The sequence below is a fragment of the Bactrocera dorsalis genome, chromosome 3, assembly GCF_023373825.1.
Source record: "Bactrocera dorsalis isolate Fly_Bdor chromosome 3, ASM2337382v1, whole genome shotgun sequence".
In the NCBI taxonomy this organism is placed as follows: domain Eukaryota; kingdom Metazoa; phylum Arthropoda; class Insecta; order Diptera; family Tephritidae; genus Bactrocera; species Bactrocera dorsalis.
Window position 1 is genome coordinate 89,857,314 of NC_064305.1, and position 27,524 is coordinate 89,884,837.

Consider the following 27,524-nt stretch of genomic DNA (forward strand, 5'->3'; position numbering starts at 1 on the left):
CCGGAAGGATATATCAATCTTACTAAATATATATCATTAACGATTATATAGAAGCTAAAACGTGAATAGAGTTTGAGTATATCATCGTTTGAATAGGAAGGAATAAGTCGTAGCTTGGAGAGTGGACTACAGGAATACCCAGTGAAAATGCAGGTCTCCAGTAAAGAAAAACGATATTATGATGAAATTATTTTAATGAAAAAAGGTTAGTTTGTGTGTTATAATTCAGATTTAATATTTATTTTACGCATCTACTACTCCAACAAACACGTTTTATGAGTGTAGCTCAGAGAGAATCGCAAAAAAAAACACATAAAAAACGCTTTGTAACTAGCTTAATTCGATAGATATTAGCGTTTGTGAAGTGAAATCAAGTTAATTTGTGCTATGCATACAAAATAATGAGAGCCAAAAGCACGAGTGAGAGCAGCGAGCGCATTGTATTTGTAATTGTAGCGAGTGATTGATAACGCATTGGCTTTATCACCATGGAAAATAAGTCAAAAGCCAATTCAACAATTTGTTTTTCTACAATGCGAACATTTGTAACTGTTGTTTGTTGGTGTTGTGTTTTCTCATTTTCCTGCACGAGCGCAATGGCGTTGCTGTGTCTCTTGACTGGGTGTGTGTTAGCCTGAGCGCTTTGCATGTGTGTGTGTAACCAACAAATTTCACAAATATGTGTGTGTTTGTATGCCATACAAGAACAAAATGTGTGTGTGTGTGCGAGAGTGTGGCAACACCCCTTAATGTATCTTAGCGCCTACCTGCAAACCCATTATAATGGCCAAGAACCGGAAAACTACCCTACGCGCGCTGCCTTGTGAAAGCGATGAAAGAGCGAAAGAGATAACGCGCTACGGGGTGCTTGTCTCAGCATTTCGCACAGCACAGGACAGCGCACTGTCAACGGTTGACAACGCATCGCAGGACCTACACAGCGCTGCCGTGGTGCCGTTTCATTCAGACACTTGCCGCCAGCCTGCTCGGTCGAGTTGACGCATTTTGCTGGCATTCAAATAGCTAAGTCCAGGCGGTGATTGTGTCAGTCGGTGGTTGTTGGTCGTAACATCAATTATATGTGCGCGCGGGAAATGCGATTTTCATAAACGCAACGTGTGCTAAAAGTGTCCAACGGCAGTGCAACTAATCAATTGCGAATAATTTGTCTTTAATGAATACAAACAAGCATTTCTAATTGTTTATAAAGTGCAATTAAGTAACTAAATTAACAAATTTACTTTATGTAAGAGAACAACTGTGTACCAAGGGAGCAGTTACTAATATTTACCGAAGTTGAAAACTGTGCAAAAGAGTAAAGTTTTAGTGCCAAATTGAACGCAGCAATATTTATTTTCGAAAATGTTGTCCACCACAACGTCACATCCCATTATGGCGCCCGTTATGCGTCCAGTTCAGGAAGGTCCTGTATCAAGACCACGCGCTGTCTACAGCATCGATCAAATTTTGGGTACGCAGACGAAGAGAAGAGGTGAGTCAATAGCACAGAAAGACTGTTTTTTGTATGAATAATATTTTTTTTTGGAAAAAAGTTACTTTTAAGTACACTTAAACATTAGTCTATGGGTATACAGAGTTTTTAAAATATTTCGAATGATTTTTGTCAAGAAAAAGGAAATGGAATCTGATTGCAAACAGCATATAGTAGCTCCTTTTCTTTTGACAGCCGTCGCTTTTACTATTTTATAGTCTCCTTATACATAAATAAAAATTATGATCGTAAAATGTTAATACCATAGCCTAGAGAGAAATGTCAGAACGCGCAGACCTGGAAGAAAAGTCCGTCAAAAAATCAAAAGGTGGAGGCGACGTTATAGAACTAAAATTCACTTGGATTCATGATTGTTTCTGTATTTTTTATTTATTCATTTTCGTGGTTGTGGAACATTTTTGTGAGAAGTGGTCCATACCTTTTTCATTTTTGTACTTTTTCTTGCAAATTTTTGAGTTAAGAGTCAGTAAATTTTGATTAGTAAATCGGTTATTTGTTAGGCGATTTTAAGATCCAATTAATTTTTTTTCTTACTGCATCAGAACGGTTTTGGAACTTTACCGAATAATGAAAGCATAATTTTATAGCCCAAAAATGGTCAATTTAGCTATATTTGAGGAAATATTCTATTTCTGATCTGAATTTAAATCGAAATAACCTCAATAGTAGGCAATTACAGGCAATTAAAACGTTACCTTGAAGGGTTCTAGTACCCGCTAACTAATATAATTCCATTGTAGCGTTCTAGTCTACGCCAATTTGTTATAAGTATTAATTACTTTAGTGACTAACTTTTTAAACATTGTATAATTTTAGTCAAGTTTGTCGTAATATTGACTATTCCAAATCGAAATTTAAAGCGATGTATCCTCAATACCTGATATAATTTCAGGTATTTAGGCAGGTTCAAGTATCCGCTAACTAATATATACCATTGTAGTGTTCGCTACCTTGTATTAAGTATTGACTATACTAATGATTAACTTCTTAAAAACTTGCTAATTCTAGTAAAGTTTGTCATGATATTGACTATTTCATGTCGGAATCTAAACTGATTTTGGTTAAATAGTTACTTAGGCCACTAACTAGCCATAAGTATGGTATACTTGTAAGTATTAGCTATTTTAGTGAGAAAGTTCTTATAAATTGACCTATTTTATTGTAGTAAGATTAATTTATATGACATTGTTTGAAAGAGAGTGCTTTGATTGAATTATTGCGAAAGCAGCAGCATAATGCATTCTCCAATACATTTTGGTGTATGCCTTTAGTCCTTGGTCGGACTGGAAACTGATGTTTTTAAAGTCCAAATACAAAAAACTCAAGTTTCGAGCAAAATTGCAAACAAAGCTCGTATTTTCTTGAGCAATCTAAGAAAAATACTAGACTAAACTCGAGCATTGCTTCCTTTTCCAAGAAATGTAATTATTTGATATCGATGAAACAGCGCGATAATTGAACGCAACGTTCTCAGAAGAAACTAAACAACGCAATTCAATTTCAAATCCAGTTTCCTCAATACTATAGTTCAAGCTGTTACAATATAGCGATCTACGAGTTCCCATATGATCAATGCGTTCTAATAAATACATACATACATATATACACTAGCATAAACGGAGAAAACTAGTTGACGACCCTCGGAAAGTGTGTTCAATGGCATAACGTGTAATCAAATTTTAATGAGCCTCAAATTAATAATTTTTCAAAACTCAACGATACGTCTGCGACGGCAGAATTGTCCTGAACACACAGCAGGCCATCCAGGAGCAAAAAAGGAAAAGGACGAGGAATGTGCTCATATAGAGATTGTATGATTTTAAATTTTCTGCTTGGATTCTGCACAATGAAGCGCTGGTGAAAACATATTCACACATACATTTTTGCTATAGTTGTTGTATACACATAGATTTCAATTCACTCATGCAGTTAGTGAGAGGCAATTTTGTAAGTTGGCATCAAATTACTTATCATCGAATTAAATACGGGGGTAACTATCCAAATACGGCCCAGATGGGCGTGTGAGAGCGCTATACAAAATGGAAAAACAAAATATTTTTAACTTTATTCACAGCGGCATCAATGTTGTTGTAATTGAATTGCAGTTTCACGCAATTGCTATGTTGTTATTGGCTTTACCTCAACGTCACTAAAACTATTGCCATTTGTTCGGTCACAAGTGCCTGTCGCTCGCAACGACGTCATGGCATAGCGCTGCCGTTTGCCAAACGCCGATGTCCTGCGGTGACATTATGCGATTTTCATATTTGATTACAACAAGACGCACAAATATTTTGCCCGAAGCAAATTTGTAACTGAAACATTCATTACGGTTATTATTAGTAGAGACGTTTGCGTGCGTGGTGGGAAGAGAAATTTATTGTATTGCTGAGAAAATCATATGTAAAGAAAAAAAATAAGCGCTAACGCCTTGAAGTATACATTACAAGCTGTAATTAGTCGCAGCACCCATGCGAGATCCACGGGAAGGCTATCAAAGCGATTGTGGAACGCCCATTAGTTATGTCGATGAGTATCATATTTTAAATTTTAAAGATTCTACAATCTATAACACAATTTTTCATCAAACATTTTTCCATTTTTAGAAGTTGGCTTAAGTAGATTTTTTTTGATTTTAAAATCCTTTAAATTTCAACAAAATTGGAACTCTATAGCACATTGCTGACTTTCTGCCTTCATTTACGAGTATTTAGTTTGTTATGTTTCTAAAGCTGGTCTGTGATTTTTTGGAAAACTTTCAGTAGTGGAGAATATGTACTATAGCTTCTGATCAAAAATGACCCGGACAACTGACCAACAATTTTCACGACTTTTAGATTAAATCTTTATTGTCGCTTTCAAAATGGACTCATTCAATTAAAATTTCCATATACTTGAAAGGCCTTTGGTGCCTGTCGGGTGACTTTTGGAGCGCCATTCCCTAGATTGTTTAACAGTTTCGAAGTCGCATGCATAAAGCCACGTTTCGGCATCATTACTTATGCGTTTGAGGACTGTAGGGTGCTCAGATACGTTACCAAGCCTCTCTTTTGCGCCCTCTACTCAGTGTCGTTGACGCGCTTTATACCCAAAACATTAACCAAAATTTTAACCAAAACAGTAACCAAAAATTTAACCAAAACATTTACCAAAACCGAGTCAAGTTTTATCGAATTCAAAGCTTTAATACTTCAATTAAAAATCAACCTAACCTCCAAATTATTTCAGGATTCAAATTTTTTGAATAATTTACCACCTAATAGCTTTTACTTTCGCAAACATTTATGTCGCTTATACATTACACCATCATTAAATAAAATTATTTAACCTCTTGTGATGTAAGCAGACAGATTTGCCCTCAATATCAGTTCTATGCAGCTACTAATGTTTCGTTATGCCATAAAATAAACAACAACAACAATATGCAATCAAATTCAATGGCATGGTAGCTTTTACTCAACTCAAAATGGCTCCATAATTTGCATAAAATCAAAAGGACTCGACAACACCACAGCCATGAGTCCAACAACGTGTGCTTAAGCTGATATACGTGTATATATATATGTGTATGTAGACACATTGCTTGTATGTAGTTGTGCACATGAGAGATTCCGCCAGTTTTAATATAAGCTCACTTCCATGTTGTTGTTTCGGTGCATTGGTTTAGTCAAAAAAGCCGAAGGTGCCAAAATATTTGCACACACTGTGGTTCAGTGGTTTTTCGTCAAGTGCGATATTGCTGGCAAGCACACAAACATACACACAACCCAACTTTATTCAAGCGAGTTTGTTTAAGCTTATATACACATACATCTATGTATATGGCGATGTATGTGTAAATATGCAGGGATGCTGTGGCGTCTATTGATGGCGTTTTGTTCAGTAATCTGCTCAATCAATGGTCACATCGTTGAGGATGAGCAGGGAAAGCTTTGATAATGTTTGAGGCGGTTGTGTGTGTTATGCTTATACTAGAAAACAGTTATTTATGCAATGGTGTGCGCCAAAATGGCTCTAAGCTGATCCATTTCATGGTCAACCATATCAATAATTGAGTTAATGACTCATTCGACGGTGTGACATGTGGTTTGCTCTCAATACCTGCATTTTCAATTTGTATGCTAAAGAGGCAGCCTGCTGTGGCACGTAACTGTTGTTGAATATTCGATTGATTAGTCACTAAATTGGTCAACAGCAGATTTTGACGTTTTAAAAAAGGCTTGAAAGCGGGGTTTTAGTGGACTACAGGTTGAAATAGGGGCATAGATGAAATTATGTATTAGGTTGCGAAGAGAGAAAATTTTAAACAGGTTTTATTGAAATAAATTTTTGAAAATAAATGTTTTTAAAATACTTAATTTAAGTGGTTATATCCACTTGCAATTCAGAAAAAACACATCGGAAAATAATAAAATAATCTCTTATCCAAGTAAAAAAAAATCATAATAGCAATAAATTAATACTGGTAATGATCAAAGGACTAGTAACATTTTTGATTGCTTTCCAAAATCGAAATTATTGTCAAAAGTCTCTTTGACAATGAGGATAGTGTGAGAATTCTGGTCGAACGGTGCAGGCGTTTCGGAGGAAATTTCTTCACCGTTTCTAAAGAATAACGTAAAACCGCTTTTCATAAGTTTAGAGGCGAAGGAAAAACGATATAATACAATACAAACCACTCTTATTGAACAAAATTTGAATTTTGGTTATAAAATGGTTATATATTGGTTATACATTGGTTATAAATTGGTTATATATTGGTTACAAATTGGTTATACATTGGTTATGTATTGGTTACAAATTGGTTATAAATTGGTGATGCATTGGTTATATATTGGTTACACATTGGTTATATATTGGTTGTATCTGACAGCGGCAGCTGAAAATTTTATGCCACAAGTACATATGTAATATGATTTAGTGAACCGCAAACAGTAAAAAATTCAATTTCGATTTTTATTTTGCATGTCGGTGACGATACATATGTATAACCCCTTAATGATATTGAACTCTTTGTGAATTAACATAGCATATCTTAAGGCGTTAAATAAAATTTTAAATTTCAGATGTTGCAATGTATTTTTCGATGAAAGTAAGAATAAAGTGAACATATTAAAATAAAATTTTCACTTCTTTAACTTTCAAGTTTTACTGCGATTAACGATTTTTCAGTGCTAAGGCCAAATTTGTGTACGATTGGCTGGGAACCTTAGATGAATTTTTATGATGATATTTTTATTTAAGAGAGTAATGGTGGTTATAAAAAAATTCTGACATTCTAGTATATGGAACTAAATCTAATTCGCACTCAAGTCGAATTTTAAATTGTTGAATGTCTCCAGCGCAGGAAATTGCTGCTTAAACTCTCCAAACACACATACCTTAGCACTCACACACACACGCATGTCATGAAAAACACATACGACGTTTTCCATACAAACAAACACAGTACACACACATACTCAACTAAATATATGGCACTTAGGCACTTAGCCAAAATATATACTTAAATACACTCTTCAATGGACTGCTTCTTTCAAATCAAATTCAATTGAAACGCCATCAAATTGAAACTCAATGGAAATGAGGCAACAAACGCAACGCATAATTCGTTTTATTGAATTGAATTTGCAATTTTTTAACCCATTGTTTGCACACTTGGCAATTGTGTGTGTTTACCGAAAAAATTCTTTTTGATTTATTGATTTTGAAATTTGCACCGATAAGCGCTAAATGTGCGAGTGTGTGTGTAGACATTTGTGCGATCGATTCAAGCGAGAAGCGAGAATTCAACGAAAGAAGTGCACAATTGGCAAAAATACAAACACACACATACATACAAATACGCTTGTAATCATGTGTGTGTGTATTCGGCTTTGGTGAATAGTAAAGTCATGCGGCAAGCTTGTTGTTGCTATTGTTCGAAAATTATTTCGTGAAGTATTTGAAGAAGAAATTTTCAATTGTTTAGCGGCGCTGAGAAGTCGGGTTGAATTGGTTTGTTTATACGCTCGCCGGGAAGAGCTTGCGAATGGGCTCGAGAATGGGCGGAAAAGTGGGTTGGTATGGCTGAGCAAGCGAGACTGTGCGTGAGCCGAAGTAAGCTGGCGTTGAATGCGCTTGAAAATCAATGCGAAGCGCCAGTGCTTAGTCGACCAGCTATTTAAACTTATTTTAATGCTATTAATGTGAATTAGGCGCAACCACCCCAAAAAGGTGGGCAAAAAATTAAGGAACTGCATTCGTGCGAGTAATACAGTGAAGCCTTGTTGAGAATGAACATTTGCTTGGCTGAAAAAATTATATTAAAAATGATTATATTGGGTAGTCGAAAAAGTCTTTTCGCATTTCTTATCACACTTCAACTTATTTTTTATTTTATTGTTAAAAAATTTTATCATATAAAAAATTTTCAAGTTAAATAATTTTTATATTTTCCTATAACAATTTCCATTTAAAAAAAAATTGTTTTAAATTACTTAAAAATTAATGAAATATTACTCTCTGCTTTTTCAGATTCCACCGAGTCCTTGAATAGCCATCAAATACATATTCTACATAACAACAACAATAACATGAATAATCACAATCTTAGCAATAGCTCTAGTAACGGCAACAGCAGCAACAACAATATGAGTAGCATGAATTCGTTGCATCACAGTCATCACATGACGCAACGCGACGAGTCGCCAACAAACATGGACAACGGTCTTGATGTGGACAATGACGACGAATTGTCGAATAGTTTGAATAGCGGACATGATTTGGGCGACATGGAGCGACCGCGTAAGGTTCGAAGGTAAGAAGCACAAAATATGATGTTACAAATATTCTTATCAAAAATATTTTAAGCTTTATGTGTGCAGAGGAATTAGTGAAATGAGCGCCGTTTTGTTCGATAACTTTGTTTTGAATGTTGTTCATAATGTCCCTTGACCCTATTGGCAAAGATTCTTTACAATTTATAAGCTTCTTTGGAGGCGTATTAGTTGATGCTAACTAAAGTATCGGAGCTTCTTGCGAGTCACCAACGATGTATATTAACTTGGATTGCCCTTATGGACCACAACTCTTTTACTCTTGGCCAAAGCTGGTAACTTCAGGGCAATTGCTTCTTTCAGGCGGTCCAATCGTTGATAGTACAGGCACGGATTAAGGAATTGGTGGTAAGAAAGGAGGCCAAAGTAGATGTTTCTCTGCCAATCCCACCAAGCACACAGAAAACCTTGCCTGAGAGTCAGTCTTGGTTTGGCCGCCGTTTGAGTCGGCTAACTGCGAATCGACCACGCCCGTTTTTGCTTGACGTTGTCGCAAATGTCCCACTTTCCCATCATCAGTAATAGATTTTGTTGCGTTTCAACAGTGATTTGCTGCTGGTAAGCCGATCCATTTTCGATAATTGACTCTCCAGAGCATCGTTGTCATCAAAAAATTGCAATGAGGTCTATAAACACTATCTACTGTTTTGGCCCCTGCCCTTGCGTTTTCAAATTTATCGAAGAAAAACTGTAAAATACGGCGTATTTTCTCTTTGAAGGCGTTGGTCTTCATCAAGCAATCACAATTATTTATTTTTTAGTACGAAATCTTGACTTTCCAACGTCATATTGCATAAGCCCATCGCACTTAGGCGCAGTGTAAAGATTACTAAAGCCATTTATTGGAAAAATAATGGACTTCCTTTTAAAATACCTAATGTATGGAGGTACCAGGTGGAGAATACTGGTTGTCACGAATTGGGGCCAAATTGTGAATAGAAGAAACAACAACAATAGAAGAACTTATTTTGATACTGATTTTCAGTCTCTCATACCAATAAAATTTCCTACTTTCTTTGTTAAATTGTCTGAAAATGCCTTAGCTAAGACCCACAGCATTCAAACTCTTTTACTTACAAATACAAATAATGGTTAGAAGCCTTCCTCTTTGAACTTTTTTTTCTTCTTTTGAGTTGTTGCCTTTTACTTTCGAAAGTTGCCTATAATCAGTTATAAACCTGAAAAATAACTTCAAATGTTTATTTGGTTACTTTTTATTGCCAAATTAAAATCCGCTTAAATAAATGTGAATAATAAACTCCAAAGCCGAGGAAAGCAAATTGCAAGAAGCGAAAAGCAATCGCATTAAATTTAGCTTCTGAGCGTTTTACCAAAGCGGCGGCTTTGATTCATTGATCAAAATTCTTTCATTTAAGTATATTATATAAGTACAATGATTTCTCTCATTCAAGGCTTAACTACAAATATAACAATAATATTAATTTCTTTGCCATTGATGCCGTTGCAGATCGCGCACCACATTCACAACATTCCAGTTGCACCAACTGGAGCGCGCCTTCGAGAAGACGCAGTATCCGGATGTCTTCACAAGGGAAGATCTGGCGATGCGCTTGGATTTGAGCGAAGCACGTGTACAGGTAAATAGACGATGAATTGTGATTTCACTATCTCTTACATACATACATACAAGTATGCAAGTACCCGCACTAGTCGCTGGTTGGCAGCACAGGAGTCGATTGCAGCTCGTGAATTGTTATCTGATTTTGTAATTATTTACGGATTAGCGCATTTTAGCAACAAACAATGGCAGCTGCTGCACGCTGCTACTTTTTATGCGCGCATATGTGCGTATGTGTGTGTGCTGGCAACATTTATTTGTATCTTATTTTCGCGCTGATGTTCCCATGGCGATTGGTGCAATCAAGCACTTTTAATATCACCTATAATGGTCGCATTAACGGTGCGATTGTCTGATCACGTGAATCAATTTGATTGTAAGTGGATGATGAGATGCTCTCGACGGCGCATACATACACACATATGTGCAGGATGTTGCTAAAGCATTAGTTTTGACGGCGTTTAAGTGGAAGATAACTAAATTTTTTCCTTTTACGAGAATTTCGTGAGATATATTTTTTTTGATATAACAAAATGAGTGGTGATTCTATTAGATTTCTGTTTGATATTGAATTTATAATAGATTTATACTAAGTTTATTATCCTTTGATGGCTGGGAGTTGGTAGTCGCATTCGTATCAGTTTTAGATCTTAATTTATAGTCCGATTGCTTTTCGATAGGATATTTGTTGTTACACAAAAATGAGTGAAAATAATGAGGAAATTTGCTATATTTTGAAATTTATATTTATAAAAAATAAGTAAAAATTTGATTAGGAATACGAAAAGACTTTTTCGACTCAGCTCATCACGCTGATCATTTATATAAAGTATATACCTTATAGCGTATCCAACGGTTCCTTCATTACATTACAAATTTCGTGACAATTTTAATGTGAAAAATGGTGAATATCAATTTAAGTGCAACTTAATCGCTTGCAACAACGCAACAATTATTAATTGACGGCACAATTATTGGCTCTTCACTCAGCAATGACTTTTGTTTGGTAATTATTTTCGCAATTCAATTTCCAGATTAATGGGTTAATTAGCAACAATTAAGCGCATTCGCAAGTGTGGGTGAAAACGGGTTGTGCCACAATATGTAGCACGTTTAACTGTACATGTATGCAGTAGCCACAGTCAATTATGTTGCTAATTATGCAAATTACACTCGCAACAATTGCAACAATCAAGCATAACGCATACAAATGCTACACACACATACACAAATGTGCATGCAACTGTGTTGGTGTGCTTGTGTGTTCGAGTAAGTGGCCGTACAACTGTTAATTCAAATGAAGGATTGAGCTTTGCGCGTCATTGTGCCGATTTGCAGAGGTTTTAGCCGCATCTGCATATGTGTGTATGTTTGTGTATTTGTTGTCATGTACGCGTAATTTGCATAAGAATGCCGCTCAAGTAGCGACTTACAGTTGTTGCTGCCGCACAATCAAATACATGCTGCACGCGCCGTACGCCGAACGCTTATCCAAAGCTGCTGATCGCAATGCTTTTTCGCTTTTTTCACTGATGAGAATTTAATTTACTGGCAACTTGGTGTTTTTGTTTAATTTTGTTTGTAGTTGTTGTTGGTGGCAGAAATTTTGTGTGTCTGTGCATTTGTAAATAGCGTTAAAACACTTTAAATCGCATTGTGTATACAAAACATTTGCAGTCAACGAGTTTTGGGGTGGGTTAACACTATCCCATATGCGCCTGTGTGTATGCTACGCGTCCTCAGTTCGTGTACAAATCTTTATTTTGTGAGAATTAAGGCGAGGGGTGTTATTTCCATGCTTTTCATCACCTTCATTAGTGCTGCAATGAGTTCTTAATAGCGATTTTCCATTTGATTGCATTTAGGAATTAGTGAACGGTGTCATTGATTTGCTCGAAAGGTCGTTGCTGGAAATTTAGGTAATAAAAAATGCGCGGTGTTAATATTTTTATTTTTCTTAATTGCAATTACTATCGACGATTAACGTATACAATCGATTGTTATTGCTATAAAATATATATTGGTTAGTCGAAAAAGTCTTTTCGTATTTATAATAAAATTTCAACTAATTTTTTTTTGATTTATAAAGAACTTTTTTGAACCAAAGATGTACCATTTTGGTCGACCACTTTTTGCTATTTTTCCGCTAGAGACATTATTCTATCAGTGTAAAACTTTTCTGATTTCTCGGGAAAAAACTGCGAATAGTAAGTTTCACAGGCTTCTCTTGAAGCCAATTTTACTCCATTGAGGGAGTTCTACATTGACCGAAACAAATGGTAGTCCGATGGTACAAAGTCATGGCTACATATATAGTGGATGTATTAAAACTTCCCAGCCAAGCTCTCACAGTTTTTGCCGAGTCATCAAAGATGTGTGTGATCTAGTGCTGTTCTGATGGAAGACGAAGCCCTTTCCGTTGATCAGTTCTGGCCGTTTTTTTCGATTGCTTGCTTCAATCTCATCAGTTGTTGGACCATGCTCATTTTCAAATATCATTGTCGTATTTGATCCACTTTTCCTGTTACACTCGCTTCAGAAATGGCTCGATTTGATTTCGTTTCAGAAAAGAATCGCAGATTCGGTCCATTAAATTTTTCTCAAACAATTTATGTGGTACCCAAACATCGAGCTTCTTTTTGTAGCCAGCCTTTTTTAAATGGTTCAAAACCATTTGATGATGAATGTTAATTTTCATAGCGATGTCGTGGCTGTTTAAGTGACGGTCCTGGTCAATGTTTTCCATATTTTCATCGACTTTTTCAACGAAAGGTCAATCAGAGCGAGGTGCACTTTCACATCGAAGAACGGAAGCAAGCGAATCATTCTTGCGTGGCATTCTTCTCTTTTTTATATAAAAATGGCAAAATACTTCACTCATTTCTGAAGAGCTCTAACTTTTTTCATTTTTTAATCTACATTTTTTTTGTTAAATGAATCTTAAGATCCCACCTTTCTTATACTATATGGTGTGACACAATGTGATTGCTAGGACTGGAGATATACGCTGCAACGACATTCATTGACAAAATACGAAAAAACTTTTTAGACTAATATATGGAACTAACACTTCTCAGAAGCAAAACGGTTTTACAAAATTCATCTTGCATTATCAAAACTTGCCTATACATACAAAACTTATCATATATCTCATCAGATGATGGACTCAGATACCAAATTGCAATAAATCAGATGGCTCATCATCAAAAAGTTTTGTTTTCCATCATAATTAGTTTGGCGTGAGTTTCAAACTTCAATTCAAGTGCCATCAGTGCAATTTTAAATTCACTATTGAGTGTTTGTTGTTATTGTTTTTACACTAATTTGACCCAACAAGGGCACAGATTAAAAACACAAACAGCCAGTGTCTGAGCATATGCCCCTCACCCTTCCAAATGATGATCAATCAGCAAAATACAAGCGCAATCCCCTTTTCCCTAATGACAGGACAATAAAGATGGCAATAAAAAACATATCACAGCAAAGTGAGATAACGGCTTATTGAACAATTTGAGCACGAAATTAACAAAAACGGATTTAGCGATATTTGAAAGAAAAACAAACCAACAATGTATGTTTACATGTGTTATGCTCGTGACTGATACCTTTTTGAAAAGCATGCCCAACGTGCCCGACGGAATACATATAAAAGTACTTGTATTATTGCGCTTATAATACGTTTGAGGGCTTAGCAATAAAAAATGAGATCTAGGTATGTGTGCATGCGCTTGGTTGTTTGTGTGTGTTTGTTGTTGGCATAAATCCGTTTGTTAGCTAAATTGGTCATTGATAGTATCAGTTTGCGAAAAAATCAAAAATCGCGCATAATACACGCTCACACACGCGCGCACGTCAATTGCTTTCCCATAACTCGTGTCCGCACACACACACACGCACCCTTGTATGTTATGCACTGGACGAATGAGGATAAATGAGCGTGTTGTAACATTTTTAAATGCACCGATTAGTAGTCACTAAATCGCTAACAAGTACCGCACATTTTTTGCTCACAAACACACATATGTATACATGAATATACTTATATGCACATACGTATGTTAATGCAGTTGTTGGTTGGCTGCCTGTCATTGAATCAATCGGGTTTTTTCCTCCTATCTGCATTAAATGAGCCTTCAACGTGCTCATAGCGCACACATGTGTATTTTCATTTGCATATATATGTGTATGTGTGCTTTGTAAAGGGCGCATGGACTCGGCGGACAACATGTTGGCATGAAGATGGCAATTATTTTCGGATTTAATGCACTTGGAAGGACATGAGAGCCGACTGGTGGCGGCGAATTGAGCGAGAAAAAATTAAGTCGTAAAAAGTGTACATGTATATGTATATGTGTGTGTATAAAAATGATACAATCGCGTTGGTCACACATGTGCCCATTCACATACACACATACACTTGGCATGGGAATTCATGTGTGCTTCAAACTGGCTGGTAACTAGTTTAGTATCAGACAATTTGTATAAATATCCATCGTTTCTGATTTGATAGGGTTGTTGTTGTTGCGCCACAGAGAATTAGCCGCATGTGTATGAAAGTATTAATATCTATTGATGAGCTTATACATTTTTATTGGCATTAATATGACAGCAGAATTATTTGTGCAAATATACCTAGTGAGAGGATGTATGAGGCATGGAAAAAAATGGATGAAAAAAAAAATTAAAATTAAATATGAAAAAATAAAATAAAAATAAGTGAAATAAAAAAAAAAATAAAAATTAAAATAAAATAAAAATAAAATAAAATAAAATAAAATAAAATAAAATAAAATAAAATAAAATAAAATAAAATAAAATAAAATAAAATAAAATAAAACAAAATGAAATAAAATAAAATAAAAGAAAAAAGTCAATAAAATAAAAAAAAAATAAAAAATTTAAAGTAAAATAAAATCAATTAAAATTAAATATTATAAAAAAATTAAATAAAAATTAAATTTTATTTTAAAAAGGAAGTGAAATTAAAAAAAAATAAAAAATAAAAAAAATTAAAATTTAAAAAACTTGAAGTGAAAAGTAGCTGGGAAATATTTATAGATTAGTAAGCGTCTGCTATTTATATTTTAAAAATGTGTACCCGTCATCTTCCATTTCTCTTCTTTTGCATTTACTCGTAAAATATTGCTTTAAAAATATCATCTAAATTATAGAGCTTAGATTTTCAATAGCTTTTTTGATGCAAAAATATTTTTGTTTTTATTATCGTCTTGAAGATTATTTTAAATTTTAAAAATATTGCTACGAATATAGACAACACAATTTGCTTTAAAAAATATTGGCTTTCTCTAAAAAACCTTACGAATCGTCTATGAATCGAAATTTAAACATTTTTAGCACATGTCATGCTCACAAAAAATATTCTGCATGGAACGTTTTCAGATTAAGGCATGCATAAAATGCCGCAGCTCACATAATTACCCGGAAGCGTGTCTACACATCCGACTATTCACTGGCATAAACGAATAAAGCAAAGCATTTAGCACAATTATATTTTTCGTTTCATCTCAGTGCCAGAAAATGATACGAATATTCACTTGCCGTTACAGCAGTCCTTGTAACAATTAAATGCCTCCAATACACACACAACAACTTATGTGATTGCTTTTGCATACCCGCCCACGCCAGAGCTCTAGGGCAGCTAGAATGTTGCAGAATGTCTACGAAATCCCACCACACGGGACATCTCCATCATTACAATAATCATCTTTGCACATATCTGCCCCTTGCCGCTGCTTCGCAACTCTTGCTACCACCGACTTGACTTGCCTGCATTGTCGTCTAGAAATGACAGCATTTAGGGCAATTATTGCCAGGAAATCATTACTAATTTTATTCTCGCATTGCTGCGCCTGCATTGTTGGGCGAACAGTCGACGCTGCTGCCGACGTCGGGCGACGACGACCGCTTGTCGATTGTCCTAAGGGAGGCGTGCTGGCTTATTGCTTATTGAAATTAAACCTTAAACGCCCGTGCACCCCTTGAAAGCTTCAATATTCGCACTTGGTTGCGCATTGTTTAACATTTAGACGGTTTACATGTCTTTTGCTCCCTCTGCCCCACAGCTACACAATTTTAGCTGCCCCCTTACATCTCGAGTTAAGGCATGCAAATGCTAGTCAATTTGAAAATTTCAACTTTGCTGAACTTTGCTACAAAATCTCGGTGTTTTCGCTGCTTTGACCTGTCGTTGAGGTGGTGATCGCTCCGGTTTTCGGTCCTTGGCTTTGTGCAAATTTGCTTACAAACAATTAATTTTCTTAATACCCCACCGCAACGACCCACACATACGTACATACACTCTCGTCAGGCACATTTACCGCAGACACGCCCGAGCCACAGAACAAGGCTTGCGTACAATGCATCAAAAGGATCTGGGCACTTAAGCAGTTATCTATTTAAGTCGCTGGTTGCAAGTATGGGTGCTCAGCGCTGAGGAAATTGCTCTCTGTCAGCTGCATACATGTTAACGGAAATGTTTTCCATACACGCCCATTCCGAAATTTGGCTCTCAACGCAAGTTCGATAAAAGCTTATTGCTGGTTACAGATTTGCTTGTGATTCTGGATATTTTAGAGTGTGAGTTAAGTCCGAAGATGTAAATAGATACATTAATTTACTATATGAGGGGTTTAAATAATATTGAGAACCTAATTCAGAGAAATGATGAGGAGTTATCCGAAGAAAAGAAAGATCCGAAAGCCAGGGTTACATGATTTTTTTAGACTGTGAATCAAGCCTTCAGTAAACCTGAAAGCCGAATGGCAAGAACTAAAGCCTCGGCTATCATTTCAAAGATGCGTTTCTGGACCACGAAAAATCATTTGGAAAGAATACAGAATATGAAAGTCACTGAAAAGCCTTAAAAGTTTCCAAATTTGATCTAAGCTACCAATCTTTAATATTACCCTGCACTCACCTGCACCAGTGTCAAAAACCAACAAAAGTAACTAAAAAGCCATTCCGAAAACCAGTTCTGGCTTCTCCAATGCTCAGGCATATATTTGTACGTTTGTATGTACAAAACCAATTTGTTGTTGTTAAATTGGGCGCACTCGGCTTAAACACGATTGCAAATTGCATTTAATAATTGTTTGTGCGACTACACACTGCTCGAGCGCATGAAGGTACATATATAGAGGTAGATGGTCATTTGGCAGTCTTTCACCTTTCTGAGGTAAATGTTGTTGTTGCAGTTTCTACGCAATTTGCCAAAAGGGCTTGCAGCTTCACCGCAGCCGTCAGTCTAAACACCTGATGCGATAATTCTGGTGGTTGGCGTTGCATGCCACTCGGTTATGGCGTCCCATGCGCACTTTCTTCTTAGTCAACTTAGTTCAGGAGACGGGGTCGGTTATGCGAATGTACACCGGCTCTGTTGGGGTTAATATAGGGTTGTTGACTGAAGACAAGCAGAGGAGCAGCTGACTTCCGATTGGATTCTATTGTAATGCTTGCTATGCTGTAGTCCTCCGCTACGCCAGTTCATCTCAGCAAGGCGTGAAAAGAGGGTTGAATGCTGTTGTCGGCTGGCAGTGGTGTGTCGTACGTATATTCGCCCTTGTAGGCATGTTGTAGCGTGCTGTGAGTTGCTCGGGGTTGCAGTGTTTTGCAATAAAATTCGACAAGCCAATTACTATTGTAATGCAGTTAGAGATTATCGTTTTTTTCTGTATAATATTCTGTTTAAAATTTTTGGAAAATTAAATTAATTAATTTTTTTTTTGTTTATTTTTAGGTGTGGTTTCAGAATCGTCGTGCCAAGTGGCGAAAACGCGAAAAATTTATGAATCAGGATAAAAACGGATATTTGCTACCCGATCAAGGTTGGTATTTCTAGAAATTTTTTATTCGTTTTTTTTTTTAAATTCCGAAACTGTTTTCGAACATTGTGGTTTCTAATCAAAATCTATTTAAACTTGCTTTAATTCTTAACAGTTTCTGCTTAGCTTTCGTTCTTCTCATTAATCATAGAACCTGCTTCCTAATTTTGATTATAATTTATTAATTTACACGACGCTAATGTTATTTTAATTATACTTTCGCTTCTCATAATAAAAAATCCTATTTTAATAATCATTTCCATTTACCTTTCAAAAGTTCTTGATTAATTCAATTAACGCTTTTTAGTTTCACACGCAATCGCTTATTTTGACATCGACTAATGAATATGCTTTCCTTTCTTGCATTTCCAGGTCTGCCTGACTTTCCACTCGGCCTACCAATTCCGCACGGCATACCCGGCCATCCGGCCACCTTGCCGCCCGAGTTCTGGCCACCACACTTTGCCTTACATCAACACTTCAACCCCGCGCTGCTGCCGCCCAGCCTTGTTCCGCACTACAAATTGCCCAACTTCCACACCCTCCTCTCGCAATACATGGGCTTGAGCAATTTGAATGGCATCTTCGCTGCTGGCTACCCGCAGAATCTGTCGCTACACTCGGCGGCGCAAGTGAGTCCACCATGCAGCAATAGTCCGCGTGACAGCCCACCCAGCCAGTCGCAAGCGAGCCTCGTCTCGTTGGTGCCCACCTCCATGGTGGCGGGTGGCGTCACGTTCACCTCGTCGGCTGCGGCCTCGCCCAAGAGTCCGTTGGCGCCAAGCGTGGCGAGTAGCGCCTCAACGCCCGTCTCGGTGGTGACCAAATGTGAGGACTGAACTTTGCTCTGAAGCAGCTACGGTCGTTTGATGGTGGTGGTTACGGTTTAGTCACAGAGCAAATGTGGCGCGTTAATTGTTTCACGCTGAACACTCTAAAGTAGATCGGACTAAGTATTATTATGAGTGCTAAGAAATTTGATTTGTGAATAAATAAAATATCAAATAATTTATGTATATTCAACAACAGGAGTTGGTAGTTTTTAAGTTTTGAGAGAGACGAAGGGCGAGTGATAAAGACTTGTAAGCAAAATTATGCCCATACTTATGCGTATATGTTAGTATTTATCTCCAGGATCGAATTTATATATAAAAAACTTTTTGTAATGATTATAATATGAAACCCTTACATGTGATTGATTTCATTTAGTTGATAAAGTCATTAGATAAGGCGACAAATTGAACAAGTAAAAAAAATATGGAAAACATTTGTCTCATTGGTTTTCGGAAATATTTTGAATTAGAATCAATGAAGTAGTGATAACTTATAAAAATATGAGCAAATGTTCAATAGCGTAAAAGTATTGTACATTAAATATTATTATAGAAAAGAATAAAGAATAAGAGTACTTAATAAAATAAAATTAAAAATTTACACAGTACTACATATTTCTGTAAATCTTTTTTTATGAATGTTGCTATGCCGGCACTGAAAATTTAAGTAGCCTTAAGTTTCTGGATCAATGCTTATTTTTCGTATAACACTTTCGTAATCGGGATTCTTCAGATTTTCTTTTAGAAAATACTACTACCGCGTCGGTTTACATCTTGCTTCTTTAGGATATCTTTAGAAAGCATACTAAAAGTAAGTCGGTGTCAAATCAAAAGTGGTCAGAATTGTTAATAACCAATTTACAGATGCTGATAGCGATCTCAGTAATAGAGCTATTTGTTTATAGTAGCTTGAACAGATCAATAATGTCAAGCTGAGGATATTATTCCCAACACTATCACCCATCTTTCAACCCAGGATTCATTACCGGATAATAATCGACCGACCGGATTTGGTAATTGTCTCCGAGCACCTGAAGAGCCAGGACACAGACGTGTTTCTGTGAGTGGTGCAAGCCGAAAATATAGCGTTCCTTAGAGCAAAGGTACGCGATTAAATTCTGTGTGAAACTCGGTAATTCTGCTACAGAGACGTTTGATATGATCAAGCAGGCTTACCCAGATGTAGCTTTAGCAAGAAGTGGTGTGTTTGGGTGACACCAGGCCTTTTTGGAGCCGCTGATGAAGGTCGTGAAAAACGATGGTTAATGTCTATTTTGACATCAAAGGCAACGTTCACCATAAATTTGTTCCTTCTGGACAAACCGCCAACGCCAAGTTTTACGTGAAAGTTCTCAAGAGACTTAAACGAAGGTTTCTGAACTTCATTATCTGAAGAATTAATTTCAAGACATGATATTTCACGGTTTTGTGGTACATAAGTGCTGTCTTCTTTTGCGAAGGAATATGTAAAAAGATAATAAATAGTCTTATATGTACCATAGATATATAATAATATATTTATTTTCGGTTACTCTTCGGAAATATTGTAAGTGAGCCAATTTATTACAGAAATCAGCGCAGCGCTGTAGAATTATGGTTCAATATGTCTCACCAGGTATAAATTATTCGGGAGGTATACAGCGTAGTTTAAAATTCAATATTGCAACTTCCTTATGCATGAGAGATGGTTGAAAAGGAGAGCACAAAGCAGACGGAAACCAGTATGTAGGACTCACGCAGCGTTAAATACAATGCTGTCTTATTTAATTGTTGCACAGCAGAATTATTAAATATTCGTCGATAATGATGGCAGCCACTCTTTCTGGTTGAAGCGCACAGCTGGAGAAAGCACGAAACGCAAAGGATATAAAATAAGGAAATGTGAAAGTTACAAGTATCGCTGTTTACACACATGCATACATATTTATACGTTGTAATTATGTAAAGGATTAAGAATTTCTGGGAAAAATGAATTCAATATGAGCTGGTTGAAGGAATCAATAATAAAACTGATAAACGATGGGTTATTGAACCTACGGAAAGTTTGACGGAAAGAGTGTTACAATATGAAAAGATGTTGGGAGTGTAGTCTTAAAATACGTTTGTGTGTAGAGGCAGAAAATTAAATTAGTAAGCTATATTTAAAGGCCTTACAGCAGTGCTTGAAGATTGGTTTCTCAGTTGTTCACATTTCCTGCAGTTTAGTTTGCTGGTATTAGTTAAGGCTTAGATTTTAGAAATATATCAGAAAAACAGAGTTTCTCTAACTTTGTATAAATGGCGGTCAGATCAATACACTACCAAATTGGGAAGGTGGAACTCAGCACTTTAGTAGAGTCACCACATGACATTTACCCTTGCGGTCTCTCCTCAAGTCTAGATAAGCGTTGGAATGTAAAACCTGCGAATGCTCCCTTCAGCAGAATGTAAAGCATGCGAGTAGAATTACGAAATCTTCAAGCATTACCTTTGCGAATATTTATTCTGATTTACTCTAATCGAAAAGCTATCCTTTACTTAACTTTTTAAACTTAACTAACTTGAAATCATCAATGTTTTCGCTTTATCAATATTTCTTATATTTAGGGGAAACAGGAGAGAGTCCGGGCCGAATTTTTTCCGTTCATTTGAAGTGTGACCTCCATATGTCAATTAGAATGTGTATGACAGCTATTTTTTACGTCGCGAAAAGTTTATTTGAGATGGAAATTTGGAATTTGGTGTTTCCAGTGGAATATTGGCTACGGAGTCATTGAAAATGCTGCACCAAGCAGACTTTGGGGAATTTACTTCATCACAGTGGTGAAGACATTGAAAACTTGACGTGCCTCATGTGAGTCATTCGCGAACCTCTGAGTAGTAATGATAACATCGGACAAGAAAGGAAGTGCTAAGTTCGGGTATAACGGTACATTTCATACTCTTAGGACTTGCAAGAATGAAAGACGGGACAATACTTTCAAGCAAATAACGCTTGTTCGTTATATGGGGCTTGTGGCGGGGTTTCATCCGATTTTATTCATTCCTGACATAAATCTGTAACGTTATCAGAAAAATAAGTTCTCTCTATCTTGTTAAGATAACTCACATATTGGTCTATATATGAATGCGGTATAAAGTCTATTGCAAGTTCGAAAATCATATATTAGCTATATGGGGGCTTTGGGAGGATTGACCAGATTCAAGCCATTTCTGTCACACAGTCTTACAAGATATAAGGAAGGTCGTTATAGCCCGATTTCCTAACATAGGAATATCAAAGGAATGCTATGTGCCAAATTTGGTTGAAATCGGTCGAGCAAATTCCGAGATATGTAATTTTTCCTTAAAGCAGTGCCGGCCCATTATAAAATGTTGGCCCCAGCTCTCTTAAAGCCCTCTGTTATAATATTTTATCTAGGCGAATTAGGTTGTTGTATCTTTAGAGGCTTAGGAGATATGTTTATTAAGCATATTAGAAGGCGGGGCCACGACTTAATTATAGTTCTATATTTTGACTTAGGGCTTACTTATGGCGCTTTATTGGTATTCGTTTCGTAGGGCTTTGTGGGCGTGGCAATGGTTTGATTATGTAAAGATGTACGTACTCGTCCTTACTTTCTTGCCAAGAAACACTTGAAACAAGTTTACGAAATCTTAATTTGTACTCAAGTTATCGCTTGCTCAGACGGACAGACAGATAGTTACTCGGATTTCAACTTGTCTCATCAGCCCTATCATTTCTACATACATAACCCTATATTTAACTCATTTATTTTAAGGTGATACAAACAACCGTCAGTCCGGGTCATATTTGATCTTATGGTATAATTAGCTTAAAGCCGACTGTCGATGGTTGTCGAGTTTTCTCAAAAGCTTTTTATTGGTAGAAATCGTTTTGAAGGCTGACCCTTGATTGCAGTTATTATTATTATTATTATAAAGAAAAGACATGTATATTGGCCAATTTAGGTACAGGATCTAGGTATGGCTTATATCATTCTAGAATTCCTAGCATATAAAGTCAAAAAAAAATTTGCTCTCCCTTAGACCATATTTATTCATAAAAATATGGGGTTTCTTGCAGAACTACTTAAATAGTGAAAACGGTTTCTTTTTCAAGAATATTTAATGATATTTAATATTTGTACTCATGGCGCTTCATTTCTATTCATGCCGACAGCAGCGCTCAGATTAACTCAATCATTGCTTAAGTGTGATCACGTGTTGATATTTGAGTCACGTCATATTACAGTTAATTCAAATATTAACACTCGATGAAATACTATGTTTGTGCAGTCGTCGATAAGTATGCGTAAGAGTATTTGTTGTTCATATGAATTGTCGCTCGAGTCGTTTCGATGACATTCCGAATGCAACGATTGAATAGCACGACTGTGTACACGAACATATGTGTGTGTGTGAGTACACGTTCCATCGAACTGATTTCATTTATTCTGCTGTAGAAAACGCAATTTTCGCTAAGATGACAAAATTAAATTCCATAAGCAAATAATCAAGTGGGTGAGCGCGACTTGCTCGAGTCTGGATTGCGGATTTGCTTGGCGACGTTTTGGCAAAAAGAGCAGCGATATTCAAATATCCTTTAGCGGTCGCAAAGGAGCGGAAGTTGTAAAGGCCACAATTGTATACAAAACTTCGATTGGCTACATGAACTGGAAAAGCGTTTAAGTACACACACACACACACTCATATATACATACACACGTACGTAATCGGTGCGCGCTGGCGAGAGCTGGAGCTGATTGCTATATGCATCTGCCCATTGCAGCAGCGCGGGATGGAATGCGCCGGCACACGAAGGTAATGCCGAAAATTCAATAAGTTCAAGTAGCTCTGCGTTTTATTTGAGGAATCGGTGCTCGAGTGGCTGTCTTGCCACAGGCGCTGCAGGCGGTCGAAAAGCAACAGAATAGCAGTGTAACTCTTGCAATGAGCGCTCACGAATGTTCGTGCGAGTGTGAGTGGTTCAGTATTGGACTTTCATACGCACATTTGTGTGCAAGTACGCTGATGCCTGCAAGTGTGTGTGCGTGAGTATTAGAGGTGATGTAATAAATGATTGCGCTCTGCGGGCTACAAATATATGAAATTTATCAAGTGGACTCAAATGTGCTCACACTCAATAATGCACTCACTTCCTTCTTGTCAAAGCTGCACGGCATTGGAAGAAGGGTTGCCATTGCCCGTTGCATTGTTGAACTTTTTCTGCAATTTTTTTGTAACAGAAGGTATATTTGCGGCACTTGAAGTGGTCTTATTCATTATTTAGTGCATTCTTTGCCATATTTTCGATTATTAAAATGTGTAATCAACATTGAAATTCGCGTCAAGTGCCGCAGTCGGCATTCATGTGTCACAATGCTTATACTATTTCGCTCATTTCCGCAATCAGTGGCGTAGTTGGAACAATTGGTGAGGGGTAATATTAAATTCAAACACACGTAACTTGATCATAATAATAATTCTTAGCATTATCTCCCTCAAATCGATTCGTTCATCAATTAAAATACCGCATATTCGCTCCAGGTTTTTGTTTCGAGTATTCATAATATTTTAAAGACTTAGAGTAAGTTTTTATAACAGAATTTCCACAATCTGCGTCTTGATAGAAGGATATAACATTAAATTTGACCAGCATAGGTCTATTTAAACTGTGGTTGGAGACTAAATCGATAAATATTTCTTTCCTCGATAGTTCTATTAACCTTTTTTATATGCGTTCAACAAATAAAACAGCGAGCTTCCATAACATTTTCTGTTTCCAATGTTATCCAAAAGTGTTTTGGAGAGTCTTTTTATTACGAACATAAGTATTTGAGCGACATAAAGCATTCTGCGAAAGTCATGAAGTCAATGAAACATCGGACACTTGTCTTGCCTCATACGAGTCTTTCATGTACCTCCGTTAATAACGATAACATCGAAAATGTTAAGGAAACAGTATTTGCATCGACTCAACGCATTTTGCTTAATGGTTTGGGTATGAATCTTGTCAGTGCTACATGTATGTTTTACAAAAACATATTACGAATATGACGACAAAACTGTGAATAATTTAGCTTATATAGCTCTAAAGTACTAAGTACTCATGAAGATTTTGCGACTTCTAACTTAGAGACGGTATGATTTTTAAGCGTCGTTCCGCCGTTTTTAAACGTATCAGTAATGTCTACAATTTCATCGTGAAGAGTTTTATTATCAAAATAATCGTTCTCCAATTACTACTTTTCTTGCACTTTTGCTATTTTATGAACGTAATAACAGCTATTCGTCGAATTGTTAAAAATTTCGAGCGTACATTATCTTTATATAATGTGCCAATAGGACAAAGAACCACTCTAAATTTTGAAAATATTGCTGCCGTTCAGACAAAAGTTGTTGAAGACCGCAAGAATCGGAACTATATCGATTTTGAGAAAGGATTTGGGCTTGCATCCGTATTGTTGTTAATTGTTCTCACTCAAGAACTGAAGCCATTGGATCACCGTAAACGTCGTGAATTTGCTGATTTTTCCTTGAAAGATATTAAGAAAATCATCTTCAAAACAAAACTGTTGATTCAGGTGCGAAGAAAATCTACAAATTATTTGTGAATAATCTTTACATTCACCTAAAATGTAAAGTTTGGTGTGGTTTTTCGCCTTGGAGAATCATGGGTCCATACTTCTTTCGAAGTTATTGTCAATGGATAGCGGTATAGATCGATGATAAGTAACTTTTTATGGGCGTAATTGGAAGAAGTTGATCTTAGTAACATTTGGTTCCAATAAGACGAGGCTACGTGCCACACACCACGTGCAAAAACCGAATTATTGCGAGAAAAGTTTGGAGATTTGATTATTTCAAGAAATTTTGTCAATGAATGTGTTTTGGCTATTTCTTGGCAACAAACCAGACTCTCTTCGAGGTTTAGAGTTCAACATTGAACGTGCTTTTCATGACTTACGATTTGATTTAGTGGGAAAAGTACTGGAAAATTTGGTTAATCGAATTCGTTCCTGCAAAAGCAGTCTTGATTGACGTTTATTTGAAATCCAAGAATCCGACGCTTCCAATGCTCTCAAATATGCCTACGCCTGTGTGCTCACGAACAATAGAACTGCATGAGGACACTTGAGCGCATTAAAATTGAATCATAACTCAAGCATACGAGCACATTCGCGAAGTATAAAGGGTGGCACGAATGAATAATGTATCAAATTAAATGAAATTTGTGTTTAATATGGAAACTGAAAATTATAAGATCTCACAATCTAGCGTGCATGTAAAGTATATATGTGTATGTGCAAGAATAATCGCCATTTAATTTTTCTGTTTTCACTCATTACAAAATGCCCATGGTTTCAAGGCAGCGAAGATTGCGTTGCATTGCAAAATAATATGAAATCTGCACATCGGCGTTGTCGCCTTATTTGCCGTCGTCTTTCCATATTTCTCGGTTAAATTTTCACTGAATACTGCGGTAATTAAACAAGTTAAATCCGCTCAAAAGGTGCTTACGGCAGATTTCATTTCGCAGCGTTTTGCTCATTACTTTGGTATGCATTCCTTTATGTTTTATGTGTGTGTGTGTGTGAGGCAAAGTTGTTGAATATTTACTTGCATATGTATTTGTAAATGTGCTCATTTCCCGTTGCGCTATGCGTCCTAGTTGCCGGCGAAGGCGCGTTAAGTGGAAACTCACTTAAAAAATTATTTAATTCATCAAAAAGTTGTCAACGAAATAATTACGGGCTTGTTTCATCATTTGAATTCCATTCATTATGAAAGCGGATAAGTTTTGCAATGAGGATGCGCAGCGAACAATACCGTTATTGTGGAAGGAAAGAGCAACGCTTCAATGGTTGGTAGTTTGGTGACGTATGACGTCGCTGCTCAGCTTCTATATTAAGAAATCTTTTGACAAATAATTTTTAAAAATAATTTAAGTACAGGAAAATCACAGGTCTGCAAAAAAGCTTTCTTGGAAAGACGTTGACTATAGTAAAAGTGCCGCCGGTTGTTGTGTTTCGAGGTGGGCATTACCGCTATGCTGGAGCTTGTGTGGAATCACAGCTTCTATTAACTTGAACTAGTTTTTCTGATAGCGTTCAAACCTTGTCAGAATATAGTAATTTTTGAAACGTTTTTTCGCTCCGGAAAAGTTTCTCACGAATCCCAGTAGTCGTTCGGAATTATATTCAAATTTTTAGTTTCATCTTCTTAAGAATATTTTATTACTTAACTCGCATGTCTTCTAAGTTGGTATTTTTTATGTATGTAAATTCCATATCAGGTTTCAAGACCGGAGTATACACTTGTAGAACCCCCAGAGGTGATCTAATGACTGATGCCCACAGCATATTAAAACTATGGAGGGAACGCTTATCCAGCCTGCTGAATGGCAGTGAAAATATAACGCCAGGAGAAGGCGAACCCGATTCCCCAATCGATGACGATGGAACAGATGTTCCCGCATGAAGAAGTTCGAATAGCAATTACTCGCCAGAAGAATAACAAAGCGGTGGGGCCCGATGGATTGCTGAACGAGCCAACTTTGGGTCAGGAAAATCAACAAATGACCAGATATTCACAATGCACCAAATCTTGGAAAATACCCGTGAAAAGATAAACGACACACATCAGCTCTACGTCGATTTCAAAGCTGCTTTTGACAGCACGAAAAGTAGTTGCCTTTATGCCGCGATGTCTGAATTTGGTATCCCCGAAAAACTAATATGGCTGTGTAAACTGATGTTGAGCAATGTCAAAAGCTCCATCAGGATCGGGATGGACCAACAACAACATCAGCCTGAAAATTCAACGCAGAATAACTGTTGCCAAAAGGTGCTACTTTAGACTGAGTAGGCATTTGAGAAATAAAGTCCTTTCTCGACGAACAAAAACCAAACTCTTTAGTCAATCATTATGCCCGTCCTGATATATGGACGTTGACAA

At 36.6% G+C, this 27,524-nt stretch overlaps 1 protein-coding gene across 1 annotated transcript; it reads left to right on the plus strand.

Moving 5' to 3' along the window:
• Positions 1–976: 976 nt before the first annotated feature.
• Positions 977–19,186, plus strand: LOC105225454 (homeobox protein orthopedia). Its single transcript, XM_011203915.4, has 5 exons — positions 977–1,492; positions 8,030–8,312; positions 9,800–9,929; positions 17,667–17,754; positions 18,124–19,186. The coding sequence occupies exons 1-5, from the start codon at positions 1,363–1,365 to the stop codon at positions 18,588–18,590; spliced, it is 1,098 nt and encodes a 365-aa protein (XP_011202217.2). The 5' UTR covers positions 977–1,362; the 3' UTR covers positions 18,591–19,186.
• The last annotated feature ends 8,338 nt before the right edge of the window (positions 19,187–27,524 follow it).